Below are 26,551 nucleotides of genomic sequence, written 5' to 3' on the forward strand. Positions count from 1 at the left end.
TTAAATTAAAATACTTTATTTCTCAAAAAATATTGCCAATCATATTTTAGATCTTCACAATTCACACAGCAAGTTTTGGCATTATATTTTTCAATTAAAATGCATCGCTGAAGTTACAGAAAAAAAAATGTTTTACATCAATGGTTCAGGGTTGCATCATGTAAACTGCAGTTTTGAACTAATTACCACTAAAACATACTTTTGCTATAATTCAAGTATTTAAACTACTTGGGAGACAAACTTGTATCGTTCTGAAAGTGATTTGATGACCTAAAAGTTAATTTAATTACTAAAAACATTAGACAATTCCTTCCCAGCAGTGAGCAATGAGGTAAATATACATGTTGACAAGAACAGCACAAGTAGATACAATTAACATGCCCACATAACACAGATTACAGGGATAATTTTCTATAGTTAATTTTCAGTGTATAAGCTATTATAACAGCTCTTACAAGACAGCCTGAGTGTTTTTTTTTTTAAATGCTGAATTATTTTTCACATTGGTATTTTATTCACTCCTTTATGCAATCTCAACAAATAAGACCACAGATAAATAACGTACAATTTATGCTAACAATTAGATCAGTATTTACAATTTATTATATTTAAAGTAAAGCGTGTTTGAAAATAAAATTAGGAAGAGTGCCAATATTTAATTTAGTCAAAAAGTAGATGTAGTATTAGTATTACTTTGGATGAGAAGGGCAATCAACTGTGATAATGTTTTGCAGTGAGTTTACATTTTAAAAACAAATGTGCAATATATTGTATTACTTATTCTAAAGCAAGTGCAAGGGGAACAAATATTTTTCCCCCTTATACAAAAATTTGTATGAAATATTTTTTGTTTTGGTTCCTAAACACCTATTTATTTTTGACACTGGAAATGGGTTGCATTATAAAAATGTTGACTAATTTCAAATCAATCAGACAAGTTCAAATAATAAATCATCAAGTTCCCCGGGGTCGTCGTCATCATCGTCATCATCACCGGCATTGTCATCACTGCTACCAGGGCTCAGCTCCACAACTTCCATTCCATTTTCTTCATGGATTTCATCTCCATCATCACTGGTATCTAACAAAGGAAAGAAATTTATAAAATTTGTATTTGCTCTTTAAAAAATGTATAAAAATTAAAATAAATTATTTTAAAATATTCTAAAAGAATGGAAATTTTAAAAAAACAACACTTTTAAACTCTGTGGTTCTGTCTTTTAAATAAAGGAAAGATTTTCCTATTCTCAGGTCAACACTTGAAGTCAAACCTCTTTAATTACCTGATCCGGGATCTGAAGAAGCATCCACAAATTCTAAAACTGAATCTTCATCATCTTGGTCGGGATCATCGTCATCATCTTCATCATCATAGTCGTCTTGGTCATCATTTTGGGCATTATCATCATCATCTTCCACCTATTATAATTAAGTCAAAAGTAGATGTTTTAATTACTATTAACTAAGCTAATTGTGAAGTGTAACCGACGGAAATGATAGTTCAATGTTTATTCAGAGATTACAATTTAGGTATGTGAAAGCTACAGATGTCTATTTTTTTTCACTCTAAAATTGAAAGATTTGTACATGGCTCTTATTGTATTTCTAGAATTAGAACATTTATAAACTAGATTGGTTTAAACCCACCTGATCTTCCGGCTCTCTGTTCTTGCCCAGCTCATAAATACGACAGAATGCTTCTTCTGATTCAGTTTCACTGTGTGAAGTATTCTAGAAGCAAGTGTTAAATTTTGTCAGTTAGGCGAGGTCTGATAAAGCACTACAGAGAACAGTTTTAAAATGCAAAACGTTGTTTCTAAAGGTACAACAAATGAATACAAAAGTTGCTTTTTATAAAAAAATGTTTGTATTTCAGCCTTACCTCTATTACACCAATTAGAAGATCATTTCTGTCTATAGCAAAATCAAAAATGCTATTTGTTTTCAGATCAAAAGTACCTGATGGTAAAAAAAAATGTAATAATTTTTTGTACTAGTGCACTCTGAATGTTAACTATTTTTGCTTTGCAGAAATGAGGTTAAAAAAATTTTAAAATAATAAACAAGACAACAACGTGAAGAAAAAATGCTATTGAGATACAAGTATAAAAATAAATTACCCATATTACTGTAGTCAATGGCATCAAATGTTCGTAAAGTTGAAGAATAATCTCTTCTTGTCAACATGTCCCCAGAGTTTTCATCATCCACTCTAATAGCTGCAAGTGAAAATATTTTTTTTTAAATTGTTCACAAAATTGAAATATTAGAAACTTCCTGATTAATTCTAATTTAAGATTTTAATTTATTTAAAAAAATAATATTAATGGTCACAATGGAGTTTCAAATGAAATAGAATCGTTTTACAAAAAAACAAACCACTACAAAATTTATTAACAACAAAAAGACTCACCATAAATAACATCTCCATTGTGGTTAAATATAATCTGACACTGATCCAAGGCTGGTACAGTATGAATGAGACGAAAAGTCCTAATATCCCACTAAACTTCAGTTAAAGAAAAATCTCCAACACATGAACAATGAACACAATTGTCAAACCCACCTTTATTGAGTGCATTATTCATTATATAAAATGAGATAAATCCAATAAAAAATATTAAGAAAAAAGTATCAGAAAAAATTTGTTGCAAAGGATACAATTTCAGAATTTATGACAACTTCAAGACCTCGCGGATGAAAGCAACCACTGGTATACTGGTTGAACTTGTCAAATTTGTAAATCATTTTTCCAGAGCGAACATCCCAAAGATTGCCATCATTGAGCACCATGTCATCAGTGGGGTTAAATGTGGCCTCATTGTATTTATAATTATTTGCTTTACTTTCATCATAAAATGTCTGAACTACTGATCCTGTTGAAGTGTCATAAATCTAAATGAAGAAGAGAAAATTATTCCTAGTTAGAACTTACTAACAAAGCATCTACTGTGATGTTGCTAATAAACAAATAAATTTCCAATTATTGTATCAACATTCTATGAAACTTAATTTTAAAAAGTTTAACTCTTACTTTAGCCACCATTTCTTTAGTAGCTATGAAACGATCTGCATTCAGATTGGCCAAATTGGCAGTGTGTTCATCAAACCGGTATCTGAAAACAAAATTACGGTATATATTAGTACTGTACTTAATAATATGTTTGAAAAAGTTACAAATTTGCATTTGAATAAGCTAACAAAAAAACCCCAAAAAAAAACCACATACTTTAAAGTAACATCAGGGTTGTTACGACTGAATCCCCAGAGGGCACAGTTTTGTGACGCACCCCAAGTACTTGTGAACAGAATATCTGGGTTCTGAAAGTAAAAAACAAAACTGAATTATCACCTTTCCTGTGTGTAAGCCATGTCTATTTTCTCCACATCTTCCTTTAAATAAGGTATAAAAAAGTGTTTGAGTAAAAATAATTAATTTTAAAGGTTTAAAGGATTTATTTACTCCAAATGCATTACTACATTAGGTATAATAAATGTTTTAGCATTAGAGAAATATTTTTAAAAGACAGCTATCTTACCACTTTAGAAGTAGTTATATGAATAATTGGAGATGAATGACACACAGTGCTATAAAAGTCAGTCTGAAAAATTTGATAAAACATGTACAATTTTAAAATGTTAATGGAACATAACAGTAAATAGTTTTTTTTTAAATTTGACACTTAGTTGACATAATGACTATTAAATTATACTTACACCACTGGAGGCAATATTCATGACTTTCAGATCCCCAGAAAATGAACCAATGAATATGTTATCTGCACCACACTGTTCAATGTTTAAAAATTATGTTTTAAATTGCAGCTCAAAATAAAAACTTATAAAACTGAGTATATATTCAAAGCAACTTAAGAATACATTTTACAATGCTTTTGTTTTAAGATTTGAATGTTACTTGACACACATCAGGGAAAGTAAAAAAAAAAGCTTACATCAAAAGCACAGCATGCAAGTCCGTCCTCACTTCCATCTCTAAAGCTTGTCAAAGGACAAAGTCTGGAAACATTTTAAAAATTAAAATTATTAGATCGTTTCATACAGAATATCATTTTCTACAGCACTTAAATGAGACTTAAGGTAGAAGAAGTAAATGATAACTTGCACTTACTTGCTGTGAATAAACCTCCTGTCAAGGAACTGCCCCTTTGAGCCTCCAAAAGGTGGTTTGATCTAAAAGAAACGATTTAAGTTAAGTTAGAGATTTGTATTGTTGTATTAATCTTGTTGAGTAATTTAATATCTTACGTGCAGTTAAAATATTTAAGAAACTACAAGCTAATAAATTCTCACCAAAAAAAAAAAAACAGCCTTGCAGATAAAATATTTGAAAAACTTAAATAAATCTTTACCTGTCTGTCAAACAGTCTGGATGTTATAGAGAATGCAGCACTTGTTTTGCCTAAGGGTTCTGGACATCTGTGGGGCCTAAATCATGTATACAAATTAAAGCCATGTATAAAAGATAGCCAGTAGTGAACTTATTTGGATCCCATGAGAATATGTTTATCAATATGTATGAGAAGAATGTAGTCCCCTATCCACATAACATTGAATGAGCATTTCAAATAGATCTTACATTATTTTATCAATGCACTGTTATTGTGAATTAAATGTTACTTCATTAACAAAAAATTCTATGGCCCAAGAGTCCAATAAATTTTTAATAAAATATTATTTTTAAAAATAATTACAGCAGTAACTTTGAATAACTTACATAAATAAAGACATGGTAGGGCAAGTGGAAATTGGCTGGGGACAGAGGGCGTGTTGTTTCCGTAAATATTCTGTGACAATTTTATCCAGGGACACATCATAATCACTAGCCTGTTTGCCTTTCAATCTCCCTGAATTCACTGCTGGTACACTAAACCCTTCTCTTTCTTTCAAGAATCGTCTTTTAGACTAAAGTAACAAAACAGAAAAATGATTATTATTCAAAATGTCATTTATTTTAGTTAATACTAAATATTGACTATAATCATATTTTCGATTCAATTTTTTTTACTGCATAAGTAAATTAAAATATATTAAAAGAAAATTGAAACAGTTTCACTCTTCTTACTTTCTGAAGCGGAGTAGGTTGATGTGATGAAGGTGTTTTGCTTAGTGTAAACTTCATGGGACCTGGTGTGCTACAGGCCGACGTTGTTGCAGATGGACCTGGAGTTTTTATCGCTGAGGTAGATGGGCCAACAACTGGGGTCAGTGCTAGTGAATGAAAAAAGTCATAACTGTCGTATAATATAAAAATGAATATGCATGTATCATATACATAATAAAAAAAGTTTGCTTTTTAAAAAATGTTTGATTAATCATTATTTTTAATGAAATATCTTATTCAACTATTTGTTAATTCTAATTAATTTCTAAATACATACTAATTATTAGAAAACAATCAAATCCTGTTGCAAGTAGCTAATAATATTACACAGAAATAAAACTTTTTTACAATAATTATTTAGATAAAAACATTTGAAAGAAGTTAATCAAACCTTTTTCTGCAGCCACTGAGTTTGATAATGCTGTAGTTGGGGTTGAAAATATTTCTCTATTAGTTTGACTAACCAAATTAGAAGAAGTTGGGTGACTAAGCTGCCTACCCTGGAAACAAAAGATTAAAATGGGTAAAATTCAGGGTAAAGTTATCAGTGTTTATTTAACTATAAGATTTATATTGTTATGACAGAAAAAAAGCAACAAAATATGTTAATTGCGGCCTGAAGAAAGTCAGCTAGTCTTAACTGATGTATTTAATATGTTGTTGAGTACCCTGAGAAAACCAAAAGAAAGAACTACTTATCCAGGTTACTTACAATTTTCGGAGTATTTGGTGAATATAAATGCAGGCCAGTGGCATGATGTGGTGGAGGTGTGGAACAACGAGGAAGATTTGCTTCTTTTTGTAAAGCTGATGCTGCTTCGTGAAGACCTGTTACAAAATATATATATATATATATATATATATATATATATATATATATATATATATATATATATATATATATATATATATATATATAAATAATAAAGAAATAAAACGGAAAACAGACTTTAACAAAGTCCTAACAACAAACTTATTCAAAATTATCTATTAGTCTAACAGATTCAACAACAACTTTTCCCAGATCATAGAATAGTTTGGTTGAGCAGCAGCACAAAGTTATGGTGGTTTTGGGCAAAAACAAATGACAGTATAAAAATACTACCATTATATGGGTCTTAGGTTCTCAAAGTTAAGCTCAAAGTGTAGTCTTTTCTAATTTCCATTAAAATGAGTTCACACATGCATGAATAAAATATTTCTAAAAGAAAAAGGGTTAAGGCATAGTTGAATTTAGGTGGAAGAATACAACTAATTTTACAAACCTTTAGATGAAAGATGCTCATGAATAAGCTGCAGTAGTTCTTTTTCCTGGTATACAATTTTTGTTTGTGCAACAACACCAGCCTGTCAAAGTGTACAATGTTGATAAATTTGCTAGATACCAATTACTATTGACAACTTATAGATGTGGTAAAAAAATGTTCAATAAAAAATGCCTGTTGAGAATAAGTGGAAAAACAACAATGGTAATGGAGGTAATGCAGATAAAACCTTACTTTTCTAATCTCTTCTAAGGTGGAAGCCCCTAAAACATTGGCTTGTCTACCAGCAATTTTCTCTAAAAGTGTTGAGGCATATCTACAGAACTGGTGATGGATATGGCGCCTGTCAGACAGCACTGGCTCCTTCATTAAGCCTATAAAATAATAATCAGTTAAAAATCTTGAACTACTGTTAACCTACATGTGTTTACATAAAAAAAAATAAAAAATTAAATATATACTTTGTAAATGTCCATTATTTAATGGAGGCAGTTTTCCAATAATTTGCCTGATTGTCTCTGATCTTGCCATGCCCACTAGAGCTTTGCAAGCAAGCATCCTCAACTGGTCTGCATCTATCAGAGGTGTCTTGACATTCAAGGTTTTCAACAAAACCTGTAAAATTTATAAATCAATTTAATTAAGAGAATTACTTAATCAGGATAGTGACCGGTGAACACAATGTTAAGGATTTCTTAAAAATGAAATTAATATTCAATAACTTCCTATATCTAAAAAATGTCTAAATAAATTGCTCAAATCTTTACTACCATAATTCCATTGTTGGTACGAATATTATGCCACATCCATGAGAGAATATCATCATCACCATGAGCTTTCTTACGGTTGCCGTGGTATCGGACAACACCACTTCCAAACTGTTGATAGTTTTAAAAAAAATTAATGTTTATCTAAAAAAAAATAGATAACAAAGCAAAAGACATCACTTTATATAAACTAAAAAGCTTTTTTAGTTGCAACTTAAGTTTAAAAAGCAGAAATTGATAATTAGCTGAAGGTAAAATGTGAACAATGAAATGTTCTTTATTTACTTACTCTTTCAACAGGTCCACACACACAGTTGACCAGCACTCTTAAAGCAGCTTTGGTGATCTCTGGATCATTTATCACTTCTCCCTCAATCAACCCAATTATCACACTGAAAAATCAACAGTTGAACAGAGTTAGCAAAATTTCTTCCAACAGAAAGACAGATCCTAATGAATGTACAAACAATGTTTACCTTAGTATTGGTGAAGTCATGTGATCTGGCAGATCAACATTACCACACAACAGCATTTGTGTTCTGTGAGAGACAGAACACATGGCTAGAACATCTAAAGCTGCTACTAGAGTTTCACTCCTGAAAAATAAATCATGGCGATACACAAAATAGAATGTATTACGTTACATCTTATATATTGGTCTGGAATTAATTTTCCCACAAAATGAAACATTTCAACTAAAAATAGCAATTATGCATTTTGTTTGATCTTAAAATTTGTATGCTATGAATTTTTCCCCACAGATGAAGTATTTCAAAACACAATAGAATGTATGCTTTATGTTTTATACTAGATATTTGTATATAATGAATATAATTTAAAAGATAATATTTCAACTCACTTTCCTTGATACACATCCCACTCTGGTGATAGAGCAATAAGTTGACAGAGAATGTTGAGCCCAGAAAGCTTGTGGATATTGATCTCTGGTAGCCAGTTAGATTTTGGGGGAAGATACTCAAGAAGGATATCCATGTTTTCTTCCATTGTAAATTTACTGCCTTTGACAGACTGTAAAATTTTTTAAAAATTTCCTTAAAAAGTTCAAGTTTTAATCAGAGGTCTGCAAAGTGATTGAATCAAGAGCCATTTTAGATTTAAACTAATGATAACATATCATTTTTGTATTATAGGCTGCAACTCTACATACCTTGCTTTCCTTCAAAGATGAGTTGCTGCCATCATGATGATGAAGGCATCGCAATTCATCAGCCTTCAGTGTAATATGTACTTCAAAGTACTTGCGCAGTGCATCACAAACAAGACGGGCAGCTTGTCGCATTTGATGAAGTTCATCATCTGTCTCATTGCCTTGGCCATCAGTGTTTAAGAGACTTAGAGTACTGATCTGTACAAAAAAAAAGTTCAATAATTCCTTTTCCCCAGCTCATCTTATTTGAATGATCTTAATTAAACATTGCTTAGGCATCTCAGACCATCCTTGTGGTCAAGAGCTTGTCTAATATTTGAGTGATCTACAGATTTGAGTGGACTACAGATTTTAGTGAGATTTGAGTGTACTTACAACATTAATTAGGCGTCTCAGGCCATCCTTCTGGTCAAACAGATTGAGGATGATTTTGTACGGAAATGACTGAGAAAAGAAGAGACAGGCATGGCATCGACTTGAATCATGAGAGCACTCCATCAACCAGAGATTATATCTGTAAACAGATGAAGAAATTGAGAAAATTAATCATTAAAAAACAAGTACTCACTGACAAGCAAAAAAAAAATCCTATTTTTAAATTTTAAAGAAAAAAAAACAGTACTATTCTACTAATGAATAAAACAGACAAAATACTAAAATACTCACGAGACAACATCGGATAGTACACTCTCAGGTAGCATGCACATCTGTGAGTAAATAAAAAGGTGTGAAATTTAATTTTTATAATAGGGAGGTAAACCTAATAAGTATAAATCAATAAAGTAATTTACATGCATAAACAATTTTTTGATAATAATGTAACAAAACATGGTACATTAAAAAAATAAATAAACACTATTAATGTAATCATACCCTTTCTGTGGCATCCTCAAAGTAAGTTATGTAGTAAAAACAGAGTGAGACACCAGTCGCAGCTATAGATGGTCTGTGTATTTCCAGCAGCTTTTGTACTCCTCCCTTGGTTATGAACTCAGCTGCAAATTTCTTGTGGCACAGGATGACTGACAGAAACTTTTTAAAGTAGAAAGCAGGTATATTTAGAAAAAAGTCTGATAGATTCTCAAGTTGGACATACTTGGTATTTTAAACTTCAAATAAAGGGATTGAAGCAAATTATTATTTTTAAGTGTCAAAGCTATTTAAAAGTGAGCCGTTAAGCAATGTAAAATAACATGCATATTAATCTATATATATCAAGCCACTAGATGATTTAAAAGAAATTAAACACTAGAGACTTACCCTCAGGGCATCAAATGCAAGCCTTATATCTTTATTTTCATTTAAGTTGATGTAATGAAAAATCAGAGTCATGGCATTGTGTTCAAGAATTGGGCTGAGAAGCTGAAAATGAAGATAGGTTTTAAAAATTAGGGTTGATGGTAAAAATAGAGTTTCTACTAAAATGCCAAAACCTTGTAACTTGTTAGATAGTGTAAAATTTATTTGTGGAAGTAAAACAAATGATGATGTATTTAGTATCTATTTTTGGTGAAGTAGTACTAGTTAAAACAAATCAAGAAAAATAAAATAATGTTCATTAAGAACAAGAAAACAACTAAAAACATACTTCATGATAATCTCCCAGGGGAGTAAGATACTGCAGAATTAGTCGTTGCTTCATAGGTATAGTAAGAGGCACCAACGAATAAGACCCAATTACAAGTGGTCTCATTTCTGCCCAACTGCTATTGCTATGATCATTCTCAAAAACTGTACAGAAAAATAAATTAATCAAAGTCAAGTTAACTGCGTTTTTAATTTGTTATGTATTGTAAATTATTTCAATTATTGTTTAAATTCTGAATAGCAAGACCTGAGTTTCATCTTGTAATTAATGAAGATCTTTAAAATCAAGTGCACAAAATTTACAAACTTTTTTAACATGCACAGACTTACATGAGGATCCCTCTGAGTTAGATCTCAACTTTTTAAAAGGATAGAAGTCACCCCTGCTGTGACTGGGAGACAAAGCCCTTTTAAGACTGCCTCTATAGTCTCCCCTGTCTGAAGATGGCGGCGTACTGGAACCTAGAAATACAGCATCATGCGACCATCAGTTAATGCTAGAAAATATGCTACCAAGATCCAATGGAAGTACTTTGATGATTAATAAGTATGTATGTTATAAACATCCTGTAATATATCAATCAAAACCATAGAAACAACTTGGGTGATTAATATGATAAGCTATAACATGATAACTTTTATGCCAAATATCCATATTTTTACAGCTTACACACCAAATGTAACGACATCCTACCTTTAATGGATGAAACTGGTGATTTTGATCCATCACTTGACACCAGAGAAAAGTAGCGTTTTCCCGGATCTTTATTTTCTCCATCAGCAGAGTCAGTACTAGGACCATTTCCTTCTTGCTCTTTCTGTTCTTTCTCTTGTTTAATAAGTGCATGAAGTCGATCTAACATAATCGGAACCTTTAAGGAAGATTTATAAAAATACTCAAATTTTTCAGGATTATTTTTGCATACATAAAACATTCTAAAACCTCATTTTTACCTCATTACATAAAACAAAATAGGCCACTAGTTAAAGACAAAAAACAATTAAATCTTACCAAATGCAAACTCTCCTCCCTAAACTTCACTGCAACATCATTCAGTTCCATAGCTCCACTCAGTAAACCTGTAGCATAAGACCTCAGAGGTTCTTCTGCAAACTCAGCCCAGTAATAGAGCCTTTCCACTACTCCTTCCTAATAAGCAAACAGTTGTCAGATGATATTTCATACAACTAAAGGAAAAGGTCTAGAAAAGTGTTACTTTTTAATCAACTGAACACATTTCATTGCATAAAAAAACACATTGTAAATTGTTGATTTTAATGTTTAGATAAAATTCCATTTTTAAGTTAATTAGCCTGAATCTAAACTAATCTATTAACATATAGATCTATAAAAACTTAAAATTATTGCCTTTATAATCTAAAATTTATGATAAATATAACTGCTAAATTGCTAATTGAAAATATTATTTTACGTTTTTTTTTAAATACAGAAAAATCACCTACTGTCTCTCTAAAAGGAACACTTGTTTCCAAACCAGGTAAAAGATTTAACAATACTCTGCATGCTGCTGTAAACAGTACCCCTCCGTCTTCAAACCTTCCTCGTAGAATGTATGTCCCAACAATCTAATAAAACAGCAACAACAAAAAAAATGTTCACCTGGTATTTGTAGATAAAAAATATCTAACTAGCACAAATGTAAAAAAATCTTTAAAAACCAATAATAATTATAATTGTAAGCACATCAAACATTTTTTTACCGTGTTCATGAAATCATCATTCTTGAAAATAACTTTCATCATCTGCCCAAGACCACATGCTGCTATCTGACGACCTGCAAATATTGGTTCACCAGATTACAAGTTGTTTTGGTTTAAAAATCATTGTGACATCATAATGAAAGTTTTCTTTTAAACTGTGTGAGAAATTGAATTTTTTACCTGGTGGTCTATCGTCAAGTGGATCCGGGTCCATTTTATAAAACTCTTCTGTTTCTTGTTCCAACAGTTCAGATAACCTAAAATTTAGTTAATTTAATTAACTTTTAACTATAATTCAAATTCAAATTATAATATACTATATGAGAAGCTATGAATTATAAATCCAACTACTTTAAATCTTAGTTATATATGTAGGTAACTGTGCTATACAAAATTCTGACAAAACAATTACTTTAGTTTGTAAGAAAAATATTTCACAATGTATACAAGCGATTGTTTAAATTTATTAATATTTCAACTATTTTTGAGATAACTGTCTTAACAATGTACTAGTAGTAAAAGGCAACTTTTCCCTACTTGTTCAAACATGGTACAGGATCAAAGGTGCCTGCCCCACTGTTCCTATTATTCCATTCATCTAAGGCTGTTTGGAACTTGGCCATATTGTCTGGCCCTGAACCCTGGTTAGCCATTGGAGTGGCTGAATCTTGATTGTTTTCAGCCAGTTTCAGCTCTTAAAGGAAAGTTGGGTAATATTAAAAATCAGAAATAATAACAGCACACCTCAAAAATATAAATTTTTACCAAATCTGGAACTGAATAATACAACTGGTGGAATAACATTTTTAATGTAACTAATAATTCTATTATATTATAAAAAATAACCATGCTAGTTGTTGTATTTCTAGGGTTAACCATAAGAAATTGTCGGAGTTAATATTTGGTAGATATATAATGCTGACCGTGCAAGCAGAAAGAAAGACAAGGGACAGCAGTCTTTCCTAATTTTAAATTAAAAAAAAAAAAAAACAAATGGAACATTTTTTGCTGAAAATTTCTTTCTGAGAAAAAAAAACTGCCCAAAATGTGTAACTTAATTTTAGAAAGAACCTTATTGCACTTTTGTAAAAGGGTAAAGAGTATAATAAAAAATACAGCATTAGTTTAGTATCATAAACTTGTTATTTTCCCCTAAAAGTTTCAATGGTCATTATTCTTAAGTCAATCTTTACCAAATTTAAAAAATCTATTTAGTAATTCAACAAGTTTAAAGTCTATCAAAGATAATAAACATATAAGTGATCAACTTGGCAATCGTCCAGTTGTTGCATAAACCATATCTAAGTTTTTTAAAAATTAAGAATTCTGTGGTAGTGGTATCCAGGAATAGTCGTACAACTGTATTATTTAATAGCCTTTCATCTCACCGCTTAGTGGAAACAACCAAAATAGTTAATAGTAGCTTGTGGTTGTTTCAGTTTTGTCTGAGAGTGGGTGCCTCTCTGAAAAATTTTTATTATTCAAAGATATTGGATAATAACTCACTCTGTGGCAGAAGGATTTTTCATTTTTTGGTTTTTAATTATGAGTGCTAAAATATTTACACCAGTGCTAATTTTAGCTCTCTGTAAGAGATAGCTGGCTCAGTTTCACGAATAAATACAAATTAGATAAAAATAAAATAGAAAGTAATTTTATCACTGGAATGTATAGAATTATATACAACTTGAATGTTTGTATAGAATACAGTTAACAAGGAATAATACAATTATATCTTACTATAACAACAACATTCATCAATACTACTGAAGGAGGTAGATTTAAAAAGCAGCATTATTTTTTATCAAAAATACTAACTGAAAGGCAGTGAATTTAATTCCCATAGGTAATGACCTTGAAAGACTGTTGGTTACTATAATGAGAACTGCATTTAAAATAGAAAATAACTTCAGTAGGCCTATGGGGTGCTATGGCATGCTAGTACTTCTAAATTTTGAAGTATCAATGCAATCTTAGGTGTTAAATTACCTTAAAACTGTTCCCATATTTTTACTACGAGTTTAAAGTTTAAATAACCCCACCCTTCATAGTTTATGGAGGTCGACGGCTCACTGAGAGTTCATAAAGTGAATATTAATTTAGACTATATTTTTAAAAAATTAGATATAAATTCTAAACATTGTCGCCTGCTTCCATTTTCATGTTTGCGCGAGGGGTAAAAGTCAGTGCATACAAAAACTTTGAGCAATAGCAATATGACAAACGTGCTTGGGATCATTGCGGGTTCATATAATCTTGTCAGCAGAAGAAATGTTCAGCCACATTGTTAATGTAAGGCCTTCCAATCTTTAACACTTTGTATTGTTGTCGTTATAGAAAGCGCAGAAGTATAAATCAACAATTGATTTTTTTATTTAATAATTTTAATTATAAAATTTAAAAAAAAAATAAACAAAACTGATAGGCTACTTTTACGATGACAAAATATATTGTAGGTTATGTTAATAATAAAGTTCTTTGCAGCAATACAGCAGCGGCTTTGAGCAGTTATGTTTAAAGGGGATAAAATTGGTGACTTTTGGTGTTCCACATAAAAGAAAGAAGTTCATAGATCATAGACATGCCTAGCGATGGAAAAGTTGGAAATTATAACATTACGAACAAAAAAATCTTTGGTTAAAAATTTCTTGTAAATTAGATGCGGTATAATTTTTGCAGACATCTCCGCATTTTACCTCCAACCAGTATAAATATCAGATGGTGGTAAGATGCAAGACAAAAATGTCAAGTGACCGGCAGTTTTAGCAATTATCAACATTGCCATTTTGAGTCATGCTATTTACAAACACCCGAAACAGTCCTTTCTTAAAATCTTTGAAAAAACTGAAATTGCTATCTCCTGTTTTAATTGGGGTTATTTTGGTCCATTTTGAAAAAAAATTCAAGCATCGGCCAATAATTTAATAAAGCGACAGTTGACCGAAATATGAAACTAGCCAAAATGTAGTCTACTGTTCTTATAGAGTGTAGATCTAGTACATATCAGCTCTAGATCTAACTTGATCTAATAATTACATCATAGATCTATATCTAGAGTAGAGTTTATTTAGATATATATAATATATAATTCTCTTCTTGGAGACCCTAGAAAACACCAAGCTGTAAGTGCGCTCCCTACCACCCCCACATGGTCTGGTGAGCTGTGGTTCACGCTAAATGTTTACAATCGTAGAGCCGGGTTTAGTGACGGCTATTAGGGGCAGATAATTTAGTTTGAAACGATTTTAAACTTAGGGGAGGTAACTAAGAGGAGGCTGCTTTCACAGGCGGGGTAGGGGAAAGGAGGGGGGGGGGTATCATCCTTAACGAGCTACTGATACTGATAGTGTTTTAAAGCAAATATATTCAGTGGCAGCATTGGTACTGTCGAATTCACAAATTATGAATTACTGAAAAGTAGAAAATAAAACAACTAAATAGCGGCGTATGATACGCCGCGGGTCGGCTCGTGTAATATAATTCACATGCGGGACATGCGAAATCAAAAGTAAAAGTAGAACTTGGTGAGAAGAGGGGGTATTGGGAACACTTTACTTTGGTCAGCTCTGGCCGGCCAATATTCATTTAATTCAATTGACTTCGTGGCTCAAGTTAACGGTTACCTGTGTTTTTTATAATTTCAGCCTATGCTAACTTTGGAAAATAGAATTAAGTGCGAAGACAGAAAAACCATCAATATGATTATCTGCAGAAAGCGGCCATATTTGTTTTCAAATAGTCCGTGCCAGATTTACAAAAAATGTTAGGCTAAATGTAATATACAACTATATTTTTAAAATTTATATTACAATTACGTACATCTAGGTTTAGATTGTTGGATTAAAAAAAAAAGTTTCGTATATTGTAATACCCCCAGACTGCGACTGTAATGTGAGATTGGTTTTCTTTATATTTTGGATTTTATCGTGATGGGGTGTGGGCAGAGGCATAGCGACCCTTCCCGGCGCCCGGGGACGGACAAACTTTTCGATTTGCACACCCCCTCCTCGAACTTTTCATTTGCATCCCCCCTCAAACTTTCAATTTGGCGCACCCCCCCCTAAGGTCGGCGCCCGGGGACATATGTCCCCAGTAGCGTAGCGGGGGGGGGCATATGTCCCCGGGCGCCGACCTTAGGGGGCGCCAAAATGGGTTGGAAAAATAAATTGAAAGGTTGAAGGGGGTGCAAATCGAAAGTTTGAGGGGGGGGTGCAAATGGAAATCTCAAGAGGGGGGTGGGTGCAAATCAAAATCTTGAGGGGGGGGGTGCAAATCGAAAAGTTTGTCCCCGGGCGCCGGGAAGGGTCGCTACGCCTCTGTATGTCCCCCCCCCCTTGCTACGCCTCTGGGTATGGGTCTAGGTCATTGTTCACACATTATAAATGTAATTAAATAGATGCATTTATGTTACTTTTACGTATGGTTACTACACTTTTGATTTTTATTATACAGGGGTGATTCTACAAAAAAAAAAAAAAGGTTAACAAAAATTGTACTTGTAATCTGTTTTCTATAAAAATATAGAATATGACAGAAATCACACACAAACTACAAGAATTAAAATCATAAGAAAAGACATATTTCTGTCTTCGAAACTATTGTCTAAATTGTTTTAGTAATTCAGATCGTCTATACATTATATAACCCACTCTTACCCCATTACCAAAAAAATACCTCCCACTCTTTTTATAGGTTTTTTTTATAGGTCATAATTCCTAAAATTCGTATTCTTACATATATCTATTATAGTCAACTAAATTTCTCACTCCTTACACAACGTTTAAACAAAAGTAAATTAGAGCAAAAAAGATCTCACGGTGAAGAAGTTTTACTCATATTTATCCCAACTGGCAATACATTAAATTCACCATGTGCTCACTGAACTAATAATTATATATTACAAATAGGGCCTAGAGTCTAGTAAATAAGTAATGTCTAGGCATATAGATCTATTATTAACTTAATTACTAAATCCATATATTAAATGCTCACATCCAAGATTAATTTTATTTTTATTTTCGAAACTAGATCTAGATCTATATAGAATATAAATCTAGATCTAATAATGATGCTTCGTTTACATTTAAAATACGAATCCAGCTTCCCCTCCATATAATGAACCCACAACCCTTATTAAAGTATTAAAAATATTAGAGTAAATAAATAGACTATACAGTGTGTCTTATGATTTCAGATGTCTTATTTTGTAATAAAAATAATGGTTGTAATGCAAATATATCAGAAATTGCTTTAGAATAAGTCCCATTTTAAAGGGGAGAAACTTTTCTATGCCGGGTTAATTTTGTAAACAAACAATCACGTGCATTTTAATAGTCATGTGACTATCTTTACTAAAACAGACAAATTTACAAAAGAATAGTGCCCTCAGTGAGAAATAAAACTTGAGTATTTAATGATTTAATCTAATTTAAATCTAAAATAAAAATATTGACCATGTTAATAATAGAATGCATTGTAACCATATAGATCTAGTTTTATTTTCTTTTAATCTTAGATTTAAAATAATGAAACAGCTCTAGAATCTAGGCCTAAATAAATATTTTATTTGGTAATCTATCGTTTTGGGTACGTAAAATCGTCCGCGATTTGTAATGTGAAAAACAGGTGACTCCTTAAATTTTAATAATTATTTCACATTTTGAGGAGGATTTATGTTTTAAAAAATTTAAAAATGTTTCCTTGATTCATTTATGTACCTGTTTTTAAACAATTGAATTAAAACTTTTCCGTAATAAATGAAGACTAGCGATGTTTCCAACAGATGCAACCATGCTCATTTACTATAGCAGCCATCTTGTCTAAGTTTTATTTTTATAAGCTTTTAGCGCAAGATTCAGGCGGAAGTCACTCTATTTTACAAATGGCTGCTGTTTATATAGCAAATCTTGCTTGCAGACACTGCTGTTTAAAGTTAATTTCGGGCCTATATTGATATATTTAGCCATTGATTTAGGTTTATTATTCATTTATCTATAATATTTGACACAAACATATCACAATATACTTCTATTACAGCCTTGACAATGAGGTAACGTTTTCGTACATTAATAGCCGCGGGCGATTTTACGTATTCAAAACGATAGATTACCTTTTATTTTTATTAGCACTGTTCTGATCTGGTAGCACTCAGGCTCAGACACTCTAGTCTAGACTAGTGACTAGAATCTAGACACTCTTCTTAAAATCTTAGCCTTAGCAGTTTTTTTTTTTTAATTTTATTTGTTACTTTCCGTTGTTTTGTTACGTTAATTGTCAATTGTTAGATCTTCTCTAGCTCTCTCTAACTCTAGCCTATCTAGTCTATTCTGATCTGTCAACTATAAATAAAAAAATAAACTACTTAAAACTTAACTATAATGACTTGGTTACTTTATTATTATTATTTAATAATTTAATTTATTTATATAATATATATTTTTAATTTAATAGGCCTACATGACACTACTCTCACTACATGTTTACTAATTGTTTTGATTTTATAAACTTTAATTCCCCCTAATCTATAATATAATTATTAATTACTATCCTATATTATAGGAAGTTTATACTATATATATATATAAAGTTTATACTATAAATTATAAAAACATTAAAAACTCTCAAGGTTTTGAATATGCCATAACATCTAGATATTTTTAAAATATTATTTTATTTAGGCCTACCTACATTTAGGCCTATAGCTTAGCCTAATTATTACTTATTAATTAAGTAATCCAATCTTAATTATTTAATTATAGAATCTAAGGAATAATTTATAATATAATTACATTTTATATTAAAATAGGTCTAATGCCCTAAATAAAATTAAATATTCCTCTTTTCATGCTGCAAGCTTTTGTTCTGTTCACCTGTTTTATCCACACTGTGTATTGTTTACATTTTGCGATAGCATCTGCCTTTGTACCCTGTTGACTTTTTGTCTTAATTCTATGCATTTTCATGTAATTAGGGTTATAAATAAAGGTAGTAAACATGGTTGAAATATTGTTGCAAGGAGTTGCGAACTTCAAATCATATAAACTATGTAAATATCATATTCCCCATTTCACACTCATTTATAAGGTAGTATGAAAAAATGCATTAAATACTAGGTAAATCTAGCTTGGAATTAAATATTGCCTACTATTTTATTACAATTAAGTTAAAACATACATACTCTAGACTAAATGCTTTAGGCTGATTCTAGCCGGAACAAACTACACATGCACAATGGGGAAAAATTGTCTTCCTTCATGGCAATGTTTTTTAAGTACTTTGTATGTGTATATTAACCCAACTGTCCCTAACCAAAAGTTCTTTCAGGCATAACTTCGGGAAGCAGAGCCCCCGACCTCCCCTCCCTCTCCCAAAAAATTCAAGTGCCCCCTGGTAAAGTCTAATTCCCCTGTCCCTAACCCTAATGTCTTAATGTAATTACTTAATGGTAACCCTAAAGCCTTAACCTTTATTTCCTGTGATCACTTTTCCCAACAATCAGTTTGTACTCCTAGTCACTTGTTAGTAATTTATTATTTGAGATTGGGTCTAGAATATTTGTGTATGTATATCATCTAGTTACAATCTAGACCTAATAGAACTTTCCAGTGGCGTAGCCAGGATCGTCTCAAGGGGGGGGTTCCAATTTTTACCCGGGGACAAACTTTCGATTTGCACCCCCCCCCTCAAACTTTCGATTTGCATCCCCGTCATACTTTTTATATATACCGAGGGGTCTATGGGGGGGGGGGGGTTATGACCCCCCCTAACCCCCCCCCCCCCCTGCCTACGCCACTGGAACTTTCTATATATATTTTGAGATGATGATAATCTAGGGCACAGCACACATTTTAAGCATAGTAATCACATTAATATTGGAGGATTTAAAAAAGAAAATCCAGGTATCATTAATTTATCATTATTTCATTATTAGAATTAACTTTGAAATATTTAATTTCCACAGTGAGTCAGAATTGTTTCTCCTGTGCATGGTGTGGATATTGGCATTCTCACAGCTTAATGTGTGTGCTGTGTTCAAAAGTCTAAGCTATGACTGAAGTACTCTTTAAAGTTATCATCATTGGTGATCCCACAGTTGGAAAAACATCTTTTGTGCAGAAATATGTCAATGATTCTTTTCGACGTGACTACAAAATGACTATTGGTGGTAGGCAGATTTAAATGCGTTAATTGAAAAGTAACTATAACAGTTTTTTAATTTTTTTTACATTTTATACTTTATAAAGTGCATATATTGTATTAACTAATTATATATTTTCAGTTGATTTTGCATTAAAAGTAATAAAGTGGTCAGACAAGTGTAACATAAAACTTCAACTGTGGGATATTGCTGGTAAGGTTAATTTTGTTGCATAATTTAATGTGCTTTTTCAATCTGTAGTGTACCATTTTTAAACAGTTCTGTACAATATCACACACCAATTTATTTGATAATCTTGTTAAAATTATGCCAGACCTCAAACTAATATTATATTGTTGCAATTAAAGGCTTTGTACTTGAGCCAATACTCTAAGGACATGGATTTTTATTAAATTTTAATTTGTATGAAAGTCCAATATGCAAGACGTCAGTTAAGTCTAATGAGGGGTAAAAATCATTGACTAAATTAAGAAATAGGTATTAATATTATATTAGACTTAACTTCTCAGCTTGTATGTTCCTTTCTTCTTTTAATGGAGAAGCTGATATTATTTGTCTAACTATCTCATTGTTATATATGATTGTAATGCAAACAAGAATGCAGTGGTTATTTGTTCAGTAGTTTAGGGCTAAGAACTCAAATATTCCAGGTCAAGAACGATTTACTTCCATGACCAGGGTATACTATAAAGATGCACATGCTTGCTTGGTTATGTGTGACCTCACTCAAAAGAACACTTTCCAAAACTCAGTCAAATGGAAAAAAGACTTGGATCTGAAATGTACATTGGTGGATGGCTCTCCTGTCCCATGCCTGTTACTAGCTAATAAGGTAATTATGTAGATAAAAATATTATTAAGTATTTTAAAGGTACAAACTACAACCATACTAAGGTATTGTTTGTGTATTGTCAAGTTTTAATTTCTAATGATTGTGAAATTGTATCTATAGTCAGATATTAGTGATCATCGAGAGGTGACACAAGATGAAATAGAAGAATTATGCAGGGAGCATGATTTCATTGGCTGGAGCGAAACTTCAGTAAAAGATGGCAGTATGATTGAAGAATCAATGAAGTACGTTCTATAGATTGGCTTTCCTGCTTAATATAACTTGACTCTTAGGTTTTTTAATTTTTGTTTGTACAAGTGGTAGTTGTTTTTTTCCCCATTAATATAGAAAACTTATTTTCAGTTTCCTTATAGAAGAAATGATGGCTAAGCATGCAGAACTAGAAGGTTTCTCTGAATCATTCCCATCATCTGATTCCAATTTAAAACTAGGAAAAGATGACGGAACAGCCTCAAATTCATCAAAATGCCCATGCACTTTGACATGACACTACATTTATATATATACATACGGGTCAAAATTTTGTAGAGGCCTAAAATATCTAGATAAGCTCAATAATATCAGTTATATGATAATGTTTAAATGGTTTTTTATTCAAGTAAGACAACCATCCACACATACATCTTAAAAATGTTACAACTTACTTTTAGAACATTTTACTTATGCATTGCTTGGTGTGGCATGCTAGTTTTTATTTGGGTTTATTATTTTCTAGCATATGACTGCAACTGTAATGTGAGATTGGTTTTCTTTATACTTTGGATTTTATCATGATGGGGTGTGGGTCTAGGTCATTGTTCAGATTATAAATGTAATTAAATAGATGCATTTATGTTACTTTTACGCATGGTTACTACACTTTTGATTTTTATTATACAGGGGATGATTCTACAAATGTTATTTTTGTTTTATGTTATGTGAATTTCAAAAGTGCCATTAAGCTTCAAGTCAGTCCATGTAAAGCTTATTTATACCTCCTTTTTTTTACATTGTGAAAATGAGATCAACGGTTAACAAAAAATTGTTGTATCTTTTTTATGTGCCAATTTTATTAGTAGTGAATCACATAAGATAATGTAATTTCCTTTCAATCTCCAGTATTTGCTACTTTTATCATCATGTTGGAAACATTTAAGTGTATTTTTTTCCATTGCAAAGCTCTAATAACTTTTGTTTAATCAAAACACCAAGGTATTGACTAAAAGATATTATTATCAATGTGAAAACTTTTTATTTTTTCAATACTTGCAGCTGTTATATTTCAATGTGCCATAAATGCCATAATGAATGTAGTAATAGTAATCTATTTTTTAAAAATCTGGCCACATTATTTTCCCCTTCTTTTTGCTAAAGCAATAAAGTTATACAATGTTCAATTTTAACAAAAAAAATTTCAACTGCTTTGTAACATAGTAATGTTTAAAATTGCTAAAATTGTAACTATGATATTCATCAAATCATTAAACTGCTTTTGTAACATTAATTTTGAATTTCTAAATTTCACTGTAACGTTTCTCAAATCATTTATTTTAGCACAACTAATGAACAAGCAAAAGATTCTTACTTTAAAAAAAAGAGATTACCAGATAGTCATATTTTGTATTGTGCATGTTATATTAATGTATTAAGATGTTACTGTTTTTATATCTTTAATAAAGTATTGGAATATTATTTGTATTAGCTTGTTTTAAAGTCTTGCCATCCATAAAATCTCACACTTCTTGTCCAAAAATAAGTACACCAAATGGGGGAAAAATTGAAGGTGTTTTATTTCAATCCCAAGTGGTGTTCTGGCGATTACTGGTGTTGCCAAACAAATTGTAAGCACTTGATGTTCCAGTGTTCTTGTAATTTTAGTCAGTGTATCAACTAATGTCTTTAATTTGACTCCATCTCCTCCACATCCCGTTCCATGACCACTTCCACCATTTGTTTTCTTTGTTTGAGGCCAGCTATAAATATAAACAAAAGAATTTTAGAATGGCTGACAGATCAGTAATAAAGTTATACTAATAATAACTAAATTTAAATTAACTAAAGGCAAAACTGACTTTGACTTAGGAGTAGTCTAGTCTGATTTACCTGCAGGTGACTTGATAAGATGTATATTTTTTTCCACTTCCCTTCTGTCTGCTTCTTTTCTGAGCTCTTTTCCTTTTTTTAATCTGTACATAATTATGTGCACAATATAGTTATGTATAAAATCACTAAGTCATTGCACATTTAAACAGCTTTTAAACAATACTCTGGAGAATTTTAAACCACAAATTATTTATACAAAGCAGCCATCAGGTTTTGAACAGAAGGGGAGTTTAAGAAAGGGAGCAGAACTATATAGCAACACATTAGCCTATACTACAACTAGTATAATGATAAAAAATTATGTGCAAGGTAGTTATGCTAATCATTTAAGTCTTGGTCACCCACCAATTCCCAGAAAATTTTAACTGGCTGAGATATTTTGCTTGTTCAATTATTTATTTTAAGCACATCTACAGTTATGGTAGAGGAAAAAAGAATTCATGAGTGTATACTGGGAATTAGAAATCTAAGTTCAACCCTTTGTATTCAACTACAACATTTACCTTACTGCCTCTTCACACAGCACTGCATTATAAACACTAAACACAGCAAATACTTTTTAAGAATGCTAAATGATTAAGAGAACACAGTATGCTTTACAAAAACAAAGGATGGCTGATAAATTAGAGTGACAACTACTTACCTATTAGCAATGAAATGATTTTGTCTTCTTGTCCTAATTTCTTCAATTCTTTTCATTGCTTTCACTAAAAACATATAAAAGTAGAATTAACTGATGCAAACAATAGAAAAAGAAGTAACATAAAGGAATTATGAAAAAAATCTAACTTCAAATGAGCAATAAAATTCAACAAAAATACCTGTATTCTGCCATAATTCTTTATTGTATTTTACAGGTTCATTTCTCCTCTTCTCAAACTCTAAAGATGCATCAACTGTAAGTTCCTTTCCAGCAGCTTTCCTGAATGCTTTAGTCCAGCGAGCCTTGCGTGGGTTGCGCTTCTTCTGGAACGCCTTATGACACTTTGAGCGACAAAATCTAAATATCTGAAAAAATATGATAGGCCTAATTAAATTTTTTACTTATGCAGAAATATGTTCAGCCTAATAAATAGCATATCAAAACTATTATTGTGATTAGCATAATCTTATTGGATGTCTAATAATAATGTCTAAAAAATGTGTGTGTTAGGCTGTTAGGGGAGAATGTTTACACCGGTGTCCGATAATGGAATTTTCTTTAAAAAAGGGGTGTTAGGTTACTGATAGTTAACTGAATGCACACATGGCTGGCTAATGTCACTGCTAACCCTGTCCCTAGCCCCAACCCTGGTCCTACCATACGCCTAACCCTAATTTCTACCCATAAAATTAGTCGAGATTACAGTAACAATACTACGGTAAAACTCCATTTCAGCGTATTTTATTCTCCGTTGCTTGTTCACCTCCAGTTGAGCGTATTTTATTATAAACACGATTTATTTTTTTGTATTGTATTTTTGTTTTAGCAAATGAATAAAAATGAATATTTAAAAAACACGACTTGTTTATTTGTATTGTATTTTTAAAAAAAAGGTATTTGTCTCATGGTGAAACTGATACACTGTTAATCATTCTGTTTTATATTTTTGTATTTATGCAATAAATGTACAAACTCTGTGTTTTTTAATTTGACAGTTTTGCTAAAACTGAAAAAAAAAATTTACTATAGAGTTGTATGTTATTTAAATTCATAGTAAATCTACCATCCTTCCCTTTTTTGTAAGAGTAAATTTCTGACTTTTAAAAAAAATTGATGTGGGGTCATAGATAAATGACGTCACACTCGTAAGGGAGAGGGGGGTCAGCAATTTTGTGACGATGTGTGATGAGGGGGAGGGGGTGGTGTTTCAGATGGTGTGACGTCCCTTTTTTTGCATTATAAAAAAAGCAATGTTAGAAAAAAAAGTTTTAGCCGTTATTTCGCGTTTTAGAAAACGGTTTTAAGAAATTGTAATATGAATTGATCAAAATACTCTATGTTGACAGAGTTCTGACAAGATTTTGGAAAAATTATCGATGTTTTAAGAAAAATTCAACAGAAATTTTGAGGGGGGGGGGGGGGGGGTTGTAGGCTGAGGTGTGACGTCATTTTAGGGGGGGTCTGACTTTTTGTAACGACGTGTAACGGAGGGGAGGGGGGGAGGTAAAAAATCGTAAAAAAGCGTGTCGTCACAAAAAGCAAGACCCCCCCCCCCCCCAATGACGTAGCACCATCCGAACCCCCCCCTCATCACACACCGTCACAAAATTACCCCCCCTCCCCCTACGAGTGTGAATTCATTTATGGACGACCTCTAACATTATTTTTTTTTAAATGACAACGTGAGTTGTCACACTTTCTCTAACACTCCAAGCCATCCCTCACCAAATTCCACCCCCCCCCCACCCCCCTCGGCCCACTTTCGGCAGCATCATTGTGCCTTTTAATACTTTTATTCAGTTTAGTTGAAATTGGAACACTTAATTGTACAAAGTGTACATCTCTATTTTTGTAACCAACAAACAAAGCACTTCAGTCAGTCTATTTGTTGTTTTTTATTGATTTGTTAAAACAAATATACAATACAAATAAATAAGTCGTGTTTTTTAAACATTCATTTTATTCATTTGTGAAAACAGAAATACAATACAAAAAATAAATCGTGTTTTCCTAATGTTTTGGTGTGTTTCGGTTGTTATAATAAAATACGCTCAACTGGAGGTAAACAAGCAACGGAGAATAAAATACGCTGAAATGGAGTTTTACCCAATACTACTAACAACCCAACACCCCTTTTTTAAAGAAGATTCTATCATCGACACCAGTATCTATAATTATCCAAGATTCTATTATCGGACACTGGTATAAAAAATCCGAATTTAATGTCTTAAAAAAATTTAAAATCCGAGTAGTAGTGAGTAGTGCGAGTAGGCCTGTGGGTTAGTGTCAAGACTCAGACTCACCAGACTGAATTATGATATTATCGTTTTTTTTTAAACGAGTAATAAGGGCCATGTTATATACATATTTAGCATCAATGGCATTGTTAACTAATTAATTAGTAGCCTAGGCTTAGGAGGATGGGGTGGGGGCCTTGTATCCAATACTTTAAACTTTAAAATTGTAAGTTTACAGCAGTGATTGAATGAGTGGACTTGAATAAAAAATGAAACTTCCCATTATCGATATCTTCGCAAACTTTAACTTATTCTAAATTAAACATGAAACGTTTTACGAACCTTGCTGTCGTTTCTAACAAAATGTATTCCGTGGCCTGGATACATAGGAGATGAACAGAAAAAACACTTTTCAACTCTCATTTTCGAGTATTTTTTTAGTCAAACTTAAATTAAAACACCATACTGTGAAACACCGGAAGAATAGAAAGAGTTATCTACCCTGACCCCAAGAACCGCACACATTGTTCAAGCGTAACTTCATTGGTCTAAAATATTTACCCCACAAAAAAAAGTATAAAATTGTTTTTTAGGATTCTGAGGTCAATGATCCAATCCTAATGTTAGGCTCAGATTGTGAAATTTTCAAATTTATCGTAGTCAAGTTAAAGATCAATTTTCCGTAGATACTAGAAAATTAATATCGATAATTATTCTAAAGATCTAAATTTTAAAAAATAAAACAAACTAGATCTAGTAGAGACACCCTGAGAAGTATTCAACCGTGGACCCAGTCCGACCCCACTATGATGGCTAAGTCCGTCTTAGAGGCGTAGCGACCCATTCCAGCGCCTAGTACGAATTGAAAATGCTACGCCTCCACCCTCCCTCACACACACATTTGAAAAGGTTGGGCGCCTTTTTCCCGTAACTATCCCTGTTTACCT

At 31.8% G+C, this 26,551-nt stretch overlaps 3 protein-coding genes across 4 annotated transcripts; 1 reads left to right on the top strand and 2 right to left on the bottom strand.

Annotated features, from left to right (window-relative positions):
- LOC131949354 (DDB1- and CUL4-associated factor 1) lies at window positions 1-15,399 on the bottom strand. Its single transcript, XM_059311212.1, has 39 exons — window positions 15,255-15,399; window positions 12,169-12,325; window positions 11,812-11,888; window positions 11,632-11,705; window positions 11,374-11,496; window positions 10,922-11,059; window positions 10,604-10,781; window positions 10,240-10,371; window positions 9,911-10,053; window positions 9,583-9,684; window positions 9,196-9,354; window positions 8,989-9,029; window positions 8,698-8,836; window positions 8,323-8,520; window positions 8,014-8,183; window positions 7,631-7,750; window positions 7,444-7,546; window positions 7,158-7,265; window positions 6,849-7,002; window positions 6,622-6,761; window positions 6,388-6,469; window positions 5,835-5,950; window positions 5,514-5,622; window positions 5,084-5,229; window positions 4,736-4,923; window positions 4,371-4,446; window positions 4,130-4,191; window positions 3,954-4,017; window positions 3,718-3,789; window positions 3,540-3,602; window positions 3,230-3,321; window positions 3,035-3,116; window positions 2,662-2,895; window positions 2,414-2,504; window positions 2,121-2,219; window positions 1,883-1,959; window positions 1,648-1,731; window positions 1,284-1,419; window positions 1-1,081 (listed from the first exon to the last, which is right to left on the bottom strand). The coding sequence occupies exons 2-39, from the start codon at window positions 12,282-12,284 to the stop codon at window positions 930-932; spliced, it is 4,440 nt and encodes a 1,479-aa protein (XP_059167195.1). The 5' UTR covers window positions 12,285-12,325; window positions 15,255-15,399; the 3' UTR covers window positions 1-929.
- A 1,503-nt stretch (window positions 15,400-16,902) lies between these two features.
- LOC131949355 (ras-related protein Rab-7L1-like) lies at window positions 16,903-21,829 on the top strand. 2 transcript variants are annotated; one of them, XM_059311213.1, is made up of 6 exons: window positions 16,903-17,019; window positions 19,592-19,795; window positions 19,910-19,981; window positions 20,440-20,621; window positions 20,742-20,866; window positions 20,985-21,829. In XM_059311213.1, exons 2-6 carry the CDS (start codon window positions 19,678-19,680, stop codon window positions 21,127-21,129), a joined length of 642 nt encoding a protein of 213 aa, XP_059167196.1. In that variant the 5' UTR covers window positions 16,903-17,019; window positions 19,592-19,677; the 3' UTR covers window positions 21,130-21,829. The 2 variants fall into 2 exon arrangements, with proteins under 2 accessions (XP_059167196.1, XP_059167197.1); XM_059311214.1 differs by having other exon boundaries at window positions 16,957-17,037.
- Window positions 21,830-22,393: 564 nt separating this feature from the next.
- Window positions 22,394-26,105, bottom strand: LOC131949356 (putative ribosome biogenesis protein RLP24). Its single transcript, XM_059311215.1, has 5 exons — window positions 25,947-26,105; window positions 23,546-23,732; window positions 23,368-23,431; window positions 22,725-22,807; window positions 22,394-22,594 (listed from the first exon to the last, which is right to left on the bottom strand). The coding sequence occupies exons 1-5, from the start codon at window positions 26,025-26,027 to the stop codon at window positions 22,521-22,523; spliced, it is 489 nt and encodes a 162-aa protein (XP_059167198.1). The 5' UTR covers window positions 26,028-26,105; the 3' UTR covers window positions 22,394-22,520.
- Window positions 26,106-26,551: the final 446 nt, after the last annotated feature.

This window comes from Physella acuta, unplaced genomic scaffold (genome assembly GCF_028476545.2).
Source record: "Physella acuta isolate Inbredline_101_S28 unplaced genomic scaffold, ASM2847654v3 ptg000691l, whole genome shotgun sequence".
Lineage (NCBI taxonomy): Eukaryota > Metazoa > Mollusca > Gastropoda > Physidae > Physella > Physella acuta.